This window comes from Ascaphus truei, chromosome 8 (assembly GCF_040206685.1).
Source record: "Ascaphus truei isolate aAscTru1 chromosome 8, aAscTru1.hap1, whole genome shotgun sequence".
Classification (NCBI taxonomy): domain Eukaryota; kingdom Metazoa; phylum Chordata; class Amphibia; order Anura; family Ascaphidae; genus Ascaphus; species Ascaphus truei.
Window position 1 is genome coordinate 7,134,961 of NC_134490.1, and position 10,444 is coordinate 7,145,404.

Consider the following 10,444-nt stretch of genomic DNA (forward strand, 5'->3'; position numbering starts at 1 on the left):
ACCATTTTTGTTTTCTAATAGTTTTACTTTTTCGTAAGTGGCGTGATGACGACTGGGGATACATTCTATGCCACGAATGGAAAGGAGGGTGATTTTCCCACTGCTGAAGATGTCTGTTGGAGAGGTGGTGGAACGTCACCTGTACCGCTGAGCGGAGATGACGATTCTATTATCTATCAGACGGTAAAATCAGCAAATAAAAAGGCCTACCTGGGCATAGGTGACTTTGGGGTTGAAGGTAACTTTTTGGGTCATACTGGGAGTAAGATCACATACACCAGGGGTGGCCAACTCCAGTCCTCAAGGGCCACAAACAGGTCAGGTTTTCAGGATATCCCTGCTTCAGCACAGGTGGCTCAATCAGTGGCTCAGTCAAAGATTGAGCCACTGATTGAGACACCCAGGGCCGGTCCGTCTATTAGGCAAACCTAGGCGGTCACCGAGGGCGCAAAGTTCTTAGGGGGGCATTAATAATAATCGCACCCCCTGCAGCCCCGATAGCTATGCCCTTAGTGCTCTTAGGCACTTGCCTGTGTCTGCCGCCTATGCCTGCCACCCTATTGCTCCTTCAGAATACAGCGTCATATCATCGTTACCATGGTATGCAACGCCGAGTGACGTCGGCATCATTTGACGCTCAATTTTAAAAAGAGAAGCAGAGCAGCCGGCACAGGTAAGGCAGAATACAACTGAGGCACAAATTTCAAGTTTCGTATAGGGCGTATGAAACCTTTGCGCCGTCCCTGGAGACACCTTCACTGAAGCAGGGATATCTTGAAACCCTGACCTGTTGGTGTCCCTTGAGGTCTAGTGTTGGCCACCCCTGCACTAAAAGGTATCACAACCTGCAACGAATCTGCTCTTCCCCAGAACCATCCTTGACATACACAAACTGGTGTCAAGGGGAAAGCAATGGCAGCTTACGGGAAAACTGTGATGAGGTGTTCATTGAGACTAACTAATGAACTGATAATAACTGTGTACTTTAAGTAGAAATATAATTTTATGTGAATTTGGGAAATAGCTTCCATTTACATTGCACTTGAAAACCATCTGCTTATTTTACTCATTAAATTCCCGTGTCCTTAATTAAAAATGCAATATTTTGTTCATTACATTGTACAAAGGCATTTGTTGGTAATGAGCAGGAGCTGACGTCATGAAGTTATCTGAATCCTAGTCTAGAAAGCTTGCAATCTTCATTTTGTACCATAAACAAAACCACAAATTATCTTAGACAAAGTGACTTGCTGAAAGATGCACCTATCACTGAAGGTGGCATCATTTCATTTATTGAGAACCTCTACATTAGGTTCAACAAGGACCAGAGAAAGTGATGAACCTCCCCAGCATAAATCACGAAGAAGCTGCCCCATGCAAAAATAGTGCGACATAAAATGACAAGACTGATGCTTGCTGAAAACTATTTCACAATGTACATAACGTTCCCATTCATTTGGACCTTCACCGGGTTTGTCAGTGGCCTTCTTGGAGTGGATCAAAGTTCATCAAGATATTTCTAAGTAATCGATATTCTCTCATATAAAAAGAGTTACGTTCTGCTTCAATTGATCCCTTGCTACAGTCTGTTTCCATTTGGAGTTGACTAGAGGAAAGCCCCATGTGGTAATCACTATATCTAAATTACCAGGATTTCTAAACACTTCCCCGGTGCATTTTATTCAACTTCATGTGCAGCTTCGGAAGTAGAAAATTAGCTACTCAAGATAAATCGACAACTAGAGGACGCTGATAAAATATTTTGGGCATTATTGGAACATGATAAAGGGTTGGATAAGTAAGATTGATCATTTCTCTCCTAGGACTCCCACATCAGACATGATTCACTACGTACAGACGATTACCATCACAGCTGGAATGGTTCTGCTGTTATCCTGTCAGGCTGTTTCAGAAACACCGACCATGTGCTCTGTAGTACAAGGGCTTACAGGTCTCAATGGGAGAGATGGGAGAGATGGGACCAATGGACTGAAAGGTGACCCAGGTGAGAAGATGCGTGTCGTGGTTGTCATCATAGAAATATTTTTATTATGCATTAAATGTTCACTGTTGAGGCATATGTAATATAAAATTTTATATATTTTCCAGTACACCTCATAATTTTGATCTACTAATTAATTGGTCCACATTTACTGGTTAAAGTTAAGCGTTAACATATGTCAAAGTCCACACAACTGAATGAGTCTTATGGTGAACTAAGGCACCATTTGGTAAATCCAAGCCTTAGTTGAATTTTTGTGCTGACTAATTCCTTTTATAACAGCCAAGTTTGATGACATCACTGTGCTATACCAGCCACAAATCTTAGTTTCTCTTAAAATAATAACCTATATGGGTAAGAAGACCAAACTAGAGTATCGTCCGATTGTAGGTCAACCTGGGAATACTGGGGCCCCGGGTATAAGAGGTGGTGTTGGACCTCCAGGAAAAGAAGGACCTAAAGGATATAACGGAGTTGCAGGTAAATCAGTTTGATTGAATCATGTGACTTAACATTTAAGAACCCCAAATGACAGACATTATATACATTTTTGTTTCTCTGTACAGGAAGAGACATTAGGATTCAGAGTCCAAAATAAGCAACTATCATACATAACTATATGTTCCACAGCAGGCATGACAAAGATTCAACGGGACAATATAATAGATAGAATGTAATGTTTGCCATATTTCATGTTAACTACTAGAAGAAATTAGTACATGTGCACTATCCCAAGGATAACAATATTAATCTTAAGGGCTGGTGCAGACTGGGTCTGTGTAGGGAATCCAATGACACATGCAGTCATAACAAGTCCAAGGTGTACCTTTGCATAGTAACAATAGAGTCAATTCCGTGTCAAAACATAGAAAGGTGTTGCACTTGGTGCTGCACAAAGCCAGCAGATGTCAGTTGACAAACTAGATTCATACATGATCTTCTATCCACATTCTATTCTCAGGACCCCAAGGGCAAAAAGGGGTACAAGGTTTGACAGGAGTCACTGGTGGAATCGGTCTTCCAGGAATGCCAGGTATCAAAGGAGATACTGGACCAAAAGGCGAAAAAGGAGATCCAGGTTATAACAGGTCTTATTTTACTGACATACAGAATGCTCCAAATACATATTCTGTAGTTAAGGGCATTAACATGGATGCATATCTGAGCTGCGTTCGGGTGACCATGCATCAACTTCTTAATTCTGCTTACCCAACTCTAAATTGAGGTTTCCATCACATACTGATTAAATAAAGGCAAATACACTGCTAGGTTTGTTTTACATCATAACATAAAAATATTGACTTTCAGCTTAGTGTAGGGTGCTTAAACTAAAAGGGACTGTCCAAAGACCAAAATGGTAAAGAAAATACATCAACATAATCAGTCCCACCAGATAAATCAGATGATCTTAATACACATTTTTCCACATTTTGAAAACGCCAATATACTGTACACACATAATCAGAAATAATCAGGGCTGGCATGTTAGTCTAGAGGAAAGGATGAAATGGATTGAGATTTATGGATACACTATAGCATTATGCTACGGACATCTGATGCTTTAAAAACACAGCAATATTTCAATAAGACTAATATCCTTTGCAACATTTACAAAGCCTCACCATTATTTTAGGGCAACATTACTGAGTCTTGCTTTTCAAGTGGTTTATATATCGTTATTTAGCTACTTTATGTAAAGTGTGTGAAGATTGAGATAATGTGGGTGGCTCAGGCTATATGAAGACAGACTATCATCACCTCCATTTTGGCGCAGTAGCCATTTTGAGTGTTTGAATGTATGTATATTTGCATAGGATTTGTGGATGATTGAGATCCTGCAGTGTATCGCTCCTAGATGTAACTTGCCCTTGTATAATTCCTACGAGTCATGAAAGAAATTGAAATTGCATTCGTAAGAGGTTTTTCCTGCCTTAGACAATTCTGCTGACCTTAGGTTCTGTTATCTGACAGATACAGTACACACAGAGGGCTAAACAGGGTTACTCCTTAAGTCAGAAGGTTAAGGGGCCCACATTGCTGTAATATATAGGATAAGAATATAGCAATGTGAAGCATATTTATGTATCAATATGTATTTTTGTATAAGTCATCATATTGTTTTTATCTCTAAGCCAGTCCCCTTAAGGTGCGTATTACTCATTTTGAAATGTATAAAAATGTGATACCAAGCAATATGTTTTCAGAGGCATGAGTTCATTTTTTAATTCTTTTCTCTCACTTGTACTGTACCTTGGTGCTGATAAACTCACGTTGATACTTTGAACCCTTGACTCATTGATTTTATTTCTACGCTTTCACAAGTGCAAACAGGTTTTCATTTTAATAACCCCCCAAAATTGTTTGTTACTTCTTTTGTTGTAGATGTTAATGTGGCCACACAGGTTACGACTTTAGAACATAAAATAGCTGTTTTAGAGAAAAGTCTCTCTTCCCTAAAAAAAGGTAAGTTCCGTGATTCAAATCTCCTGCATCCATTCTTTGTGAGTTTATAAATATGAAATACACGTTCCAATTCTTGCAGTTTGTTTTTACTTTGCAATTCATCCTTTCTTGTGATTTCATCTAACCTTTCATCTTCACACCTCAAACAATATGGATTATTTATGTATGCTGTGCAATGGCAGAAACAAAAGATCTTTCAGAAAAGGTTGGACATCTTTTTAGAGAGTAAAGGTATACAGAGATATAGGTGAAATAATAGGTGTGAAATCAGCGCTTATGCAAACAACAAAATTAAATATAAGTTGATACAGAAAAACCTTAGATACAATGTCCAAATGGTAGTCCTGGAGCTGCCTAAAGAGATAGTTCTGGTATCTTCTACCCAGAATTGGATTGGAGAGAGGTGACCTCTTCTTGCGCTGAGGCAAGGATATAGATGGGTATGCTTGAGATTACTTCTGTTGAACTGTGACCTCAGGGAAAGGGAAAAAAAGACAAAACATGCAGGAAGCCTGCAATGGTGTATTACCCAAGGGATAACAATGATATATTAAAGGAGCAATTTATTACAAAGTTAAAATAACCATGGATAACAATTAATGACAAATATAATTAAGAATATAAAATGCCTAGCACTGGATGTTAAATAGACAAGTGCCTAAGCACTATCCACAACCTTGCACTTTAGAACTTAGTCCAAGATTTCTTTCTTTGCTCCGCCTGGTAAAATTGAAAACCTACTCACCAGATGTGAATAGGTAATAAGCACTTGGTTTTAATGGTCTTTGCCGCTGAGATCGCCGCTTGCCTGGTGGTGTTTTCGTCTCTGCTGCCGGGGATCAAGTTCTGTGCTCCACCTAGAATTGCTTCCTGGAAAACACACGATCCGCTCGCGCGATGACGTCACCAGTGTTTCTCCACTGCTACGGTGGCTCAACGGTGCCAAAAAACCTTCCAACGCGTTTCGAAAGCTCAAATGGTGTCTTTCTTCGTCAGGGATAAGTGCTGGATACATCTAAGCTTCTAAATATACCCCAGTTCGTGATTGCAAACGATTTGTGATTGGCGCTGGTGACGTCATCGCGCGAGCGGATCGTGTGTATTCCAGGAAGCAATTCTAGGGGGAGCACAGAACTTGATCCCCGGCAGCAGAGACGAAAACACCACCAGGCAAGCAGCGATCTCAGCGGCAAAGACCATTAAAACCAAGTGCTTATTACCTATTCACATCTGGTGAGTAGGTTTTCAATTTTACCAGGCGGAGCAAAGAAAGAAATCTTGGACTAAGTTCTAAAGTGCAAGGTTGTGGATAGTGCTTAGGGACTTCTCTATTTAACATCCAGTGCTAGGCATTTTATATTCTTAATTATATTTGTGTTTAATTGTTATCCATGGTTATTTTAACTTTGTAATAAATTGCTCCTTTAATATATACAGAGATATACCTAATAAGTAAACTTGGGACGGATGTTGATCCAGGGAGTAATCTTGTTGCCAATATATGGAGTCAGGAAGGAATTTATTTCCCCCTTATGAGGTATCATTGCATAATGTTTCACTGGTTTTTTTTTTGTTTTTTTGTTTGCCTTCATCTGGATAAAATATAATGTGAATACAAATATAGGATAAATTATCTGTCGTCTAAATTTAATATACTGCTGCAACCAGCTTCAGTCTCACACTTACCCGTCTTGTCCCGCGGCTGTTTTCGGGCTGGCGCCGAACTTGGCCGCGCGCCAGCCGCATCTTCCCCGCATCCTTCCCCTCGTTCCCCTCCCCTCACGACCTCTGCCTCTGCTCTGCCCTGCTTCTCCGGGTCCCCCCTGGTCCCCCTCTGCTTCCCACATCCCCCCTTACCCCGCCACCACCTTCGGGGAACCCTGGGCACGCGTGCCACGCGCGCACGCACCCTGGCACGCGTGACCGCGCATCAGTGACGCGCGGCACGCGGCGGGGGGGAAAAAAACAGCCGCATCTGCCCGCACATTGCGGTGGCGGCCGCTGAAGACTCAGCTCGGACGCCACTGTAAGTTGAACTCGATAGACATATGTATTTTTTTCAACCTCATTTACTATGTAACTATGTAACTATGTGACAAGGTAAATTAGGGGCCCTACCTGAGACTGTGAATGTGCTCATAATTCTTTGCCAAGTGTGTGAATTGAGACCTGTGGCTTTACTACCCATACGTAGAAGGTGTAGGGTGGAGGGTAAGAAGCCCACACTAAGGAGAAGGGGGTGTGAAAAGGGGGAGGAGGCGTGAATGGTGGGTTCTGTTTTTTGAGCCAGCAAAGGAGCCTGGGTAATTTCTGATATTTAAAGGCTCAGCTGAGATGAGGAAGACTGGACTGGAGTTGCTACTCCCCCACATAACAAATATGGGCCATAGCCTTCCCGTTATCATTGCTGTACAGTGGAGGGCTTTTGTCACTATTTTCTCACCATTATTTTTTTGTGTATGTAGCTATGTGTAAAATTGGTGTACATATCTCTTTCTCATGCTGGCAGTACGCCTGGTAAGTATGCAGGATTGCCAGTAGTCATCATGGAGGTTTGCCCTCACACCCTGGTGAGGTGTCATATGTCCCATAGGAAGTGACAACATGCTGTGTGTCCACGGTTAGTGACATCAGAGATGTGCCTGTTCCTAGGTGATATAAGACACAGCACTGTCTAAAGTTAGTTCTGTTGAGTGGGTGTTTTGACTCTGTTCAGGAGAGTCATGTGGAGGTCTGCAACAATGTTGCAGAGGCTGATGCAAGAGCTGTAACTGTGGGCAGCTCAGAGCAGACAGAGAGAGAAGCTGGTGAATCTTCCTTAGGGGAGAGGTGGAAGCAACTCCATTAGAAAAGGAGGAACCTTTCAAAGGGAAGCACTAATGACTATGAGTGGCTAAGCTGATAGCTGTGAGGGGCAGCTAGCCCACATCCATCAATAAAGATGACCCTGTTCAAATATACTCTCGTGTGTAAGTGTGGAGTGATTACACAGAGAGGTGCACCACAGAGGAGTTCCTCACCAGGACCATCCACAAGCGGACGCTGGGATCCTGATGAGGTGGAGGCGCTGCACTGGATATAGGTAGGACTCAAGCACACTACCTCAGCTGCCTGTCTGGGTTGGCAATCCCCACACAACATCATGCGGGAGACTCAGGAGTTCTGTTGCCAACAGGTGCACCACCAGACATCACACTGTAATGGGGACTGGTTAGACCACAGGGGCCAATATGAGATTGGGTGGGTCAGGCCAGTCCAGAAAATCCGTTACATGTACTTGGTTTATAGCCACAACCAGATTCACAAAGCAAGATCAGTAACCATCCTCACACGGAGAGACGGTTGAAACAGCTGCCTACAGGTCATCTGCTCATGCTCTTCTTTTACTCAGGCTTTGCTGCAAACTCTGTGTTATACGGTAGGCATACGTTTAAAGGGTTTCATTCTCCTAAGGGAGATCTGGTATTCCTAGATAGTATTCCCAGATTATTTGTGTACCAAGATTACCTTCAGAACACCAGTGAGTTTGGGGCTGCAAAAACTACAAATTAGAATCTTAACCATCTCATTCACTTGGCAGTTTAGTTGAAAGATGGTAAGTACAACTTACTCCAACAAAATCAATCAACGAATGCTTCCAATTATGCCTCGAAATGCAAGGAAACAGTAATAATATCCAGGGCCGCCAACAGAAATCGTGGGGCCTGGGACAAATATTTTAAACAGTCCCCCCCAACCCCCCCGTGTCAGCGGTATTGCCCCCCATTTCACACCTCACGAGCCCCCTCTCTTTCTGCCCTCCTCTTCTCATGTATTTCTCTCCCTTCCATCTCACCCCCTCTCTCGTCTCCCTCTGTCAATTACCCCACGCCCACTCATTCCCCCCCATATATAGCAAAAACATTCCCAGCCCGAAATACATACAAAAAAATCCCCACCCCCCAAATATATACAACCTCCCCCCCCCCCCCAAATGCATACAAAAAAAAACACCAAGCCAATACATATTTAAAAAAAAAACAATACATATAACCCCCCATACAGTACATACATATATTGCTTACTGGGAATGTGTGTGATATACATATATATACAAACAAGAGTACAGAGAGCGCACGTCCCATAGTGTAAAAAAGTACATTTAATATTAAAAAAGAACAAGGGGATTAAGGACACTCACAAAAGTATTAAAAATTCAAGCAGTTTGTGATATAATCACCACCAACAGGGTAACCACGTCCTTATACTGCTTGTATTCAAAACATACTGTTACACAAATGCCAACGTTTCGGTCCCACAGGGAGACCTTCCTCAGGGCCGTGCAACCATCAACTGTGAGTGACCCACCTATATACCCCACCATAAGTGCACATAAATCACATACAACCAATCACCAGCACCCAATCTATGCAATAATGCACCTCACCTGGCGATCTCCAGCTACAACCAATGTGCTGCAATTAATGTATCTAGGGCACTCCCCCAACACAGAGGATTCAATGAACTACTCAGAACGGGCCGTTCTGACGTCACCATCCAGCGACCCATGTTGTCAGGCGCAATGCAGGCCCCACTGCGCACGCGCGAACAAGGCTGCTATGAGCCGAGCAGCCAATAGGGCAGATTCCACTGCGAGCTGTCACCAGCCGCAATGAGCATCAATGAATGCCCTGGCAACCACGGACGCCAGCTACAGCTTAAACTGCCTGTAGTTGTTCCTATATCCTTTTTTGCCTCACGTCTCCTGACCCTGCATGCTTGCGCAATGCTGTCCCCAGTGGCCTATCAGTGCTAATGCGCATGTGCAACCCTACTAGCATTGGCTGGGGAGGGCGTGTAAAGGCCCGCAGAGGATGGATGGGGGGGGAGAGGGGGCGAAGTAGGACGGGATGGACACACAACACTACACACACAAACAAAAAAACAGACAAGAGTACAGTACACAGACAAACACACAACAACAGTGAGGGTGAAACAGACTCAGACAGACAATCAAACACACAATCAAACACACTACAGATGCGATAATAGAATGTACTTAACGTTTGTGTGTATTTGAATAAGCAGATGCACAGCCGGGAACATTCAAACACGCTTCTCCCGCCTGTGCAGTTGCTTATATGTAGCTTATAGTCCATCCCACTCCCCGCACATGAGGAGGGCCGTGATTGGATCCCCTCTCTTTTTATTTTTTGTTTATACAGTACAGCAAGCATGTCAAACTCAAATGCTAACAAGGGCAAAATAAACAAGGTTTAAGTCTAGGTGGGCGCAAAAAAAAAACATAAATTTTTATATAAACGTAGGTTTATTTCGAAAAGTTGTGTGTGTGTGTGTGTGTGTGTGTGTGTGTGTGTGTGTGTGTGTGTGTGTGTGTGTGTGTGTGTGTGTGTGTGTGTGTGTGTGTGTGTGTGTTGAACTCACTAACCGAACCAAAAAAAAAGCCAGACGTGAATGACTTCTGAACCCATTAATCAGTGTCAGGATGCCCCCTCTTAACAATTTCCAAAGCAGCAATCCCGCCTGGGATCTTACCTGATATGCAGTTCCTCAAGGTACTATACTGGAGGGGAGGTGTTCCCTACCTGTCTTCCGATGTCTCCCGTGTGAAACTTGAGTCAGATCTGGAAGAAAGCAGAATAGGTTATTTCGGTGTAGGTATAGTGCAGTTAAGATAAAACAGAGAGAGTGGGTGAGGGTGACAGACAGAGGGTGGGAGAGAGAGAGAGAGAGAGAGAGAGAGAGAGAGAGAGAGAGAGAGAGGGTGGGAGAGAGAGAGAGAGGGTGGGAGAGAGAGAGGATGGGAGAGAGAGAGAGGGTGGGAGAGAGAGGGGGTGGGGGAGAGAGTGGGAGAGAGAGAGGGTGGGGGAGAGAGAGAGAGGGTGGGGAGAGAGAGAGGGTGGTAGAGAGAGAGAGGGTGAGAGAGAGAGGGTGGGTGGGAGAGAGAGAGAGAGGGTGGGGAGAGAGAGAGAGGGTGGG

The 10,444-nt window shown here is 43.4% G+C and overlaps 1 protein-coding gene across 1 annotated transcript in view; it reads left to right on the plus strand.

The window, feature by feature from the left end:
- The first annotated feature begins 1,580 nt into the window (after positions 1 to 1,580).
- Positions 1,581 to 10,444, plus strand: part of LOC142501015 (uncharacterized) — a 14,801-nt gene continuing 5,937 nt past the window's right edge. The window contains exons 1-4 of the mRNA XM_075610254.1: positions 1,581 to 2,005; positions 2,393 to 2,482; positions 2,964 to 3,080; positions 4,385 to 4,503. Coding sequence (XP_075466369.1) covers positions 1,780 to 2,005; positions 2,393 to 2,482; positions 2,964 to 3,080; positions 4,385 to 4,503 — 552 coding nt within the window. The 5' untranslated portion in view covers positions 1,581 to 1,779. The remainder of the gene's footprint in view (positions 2,006 to 2,392; positions 2,483 to 2,963; positions 3,081 to 4,384; positions 4,504 to 10,444) is intronic.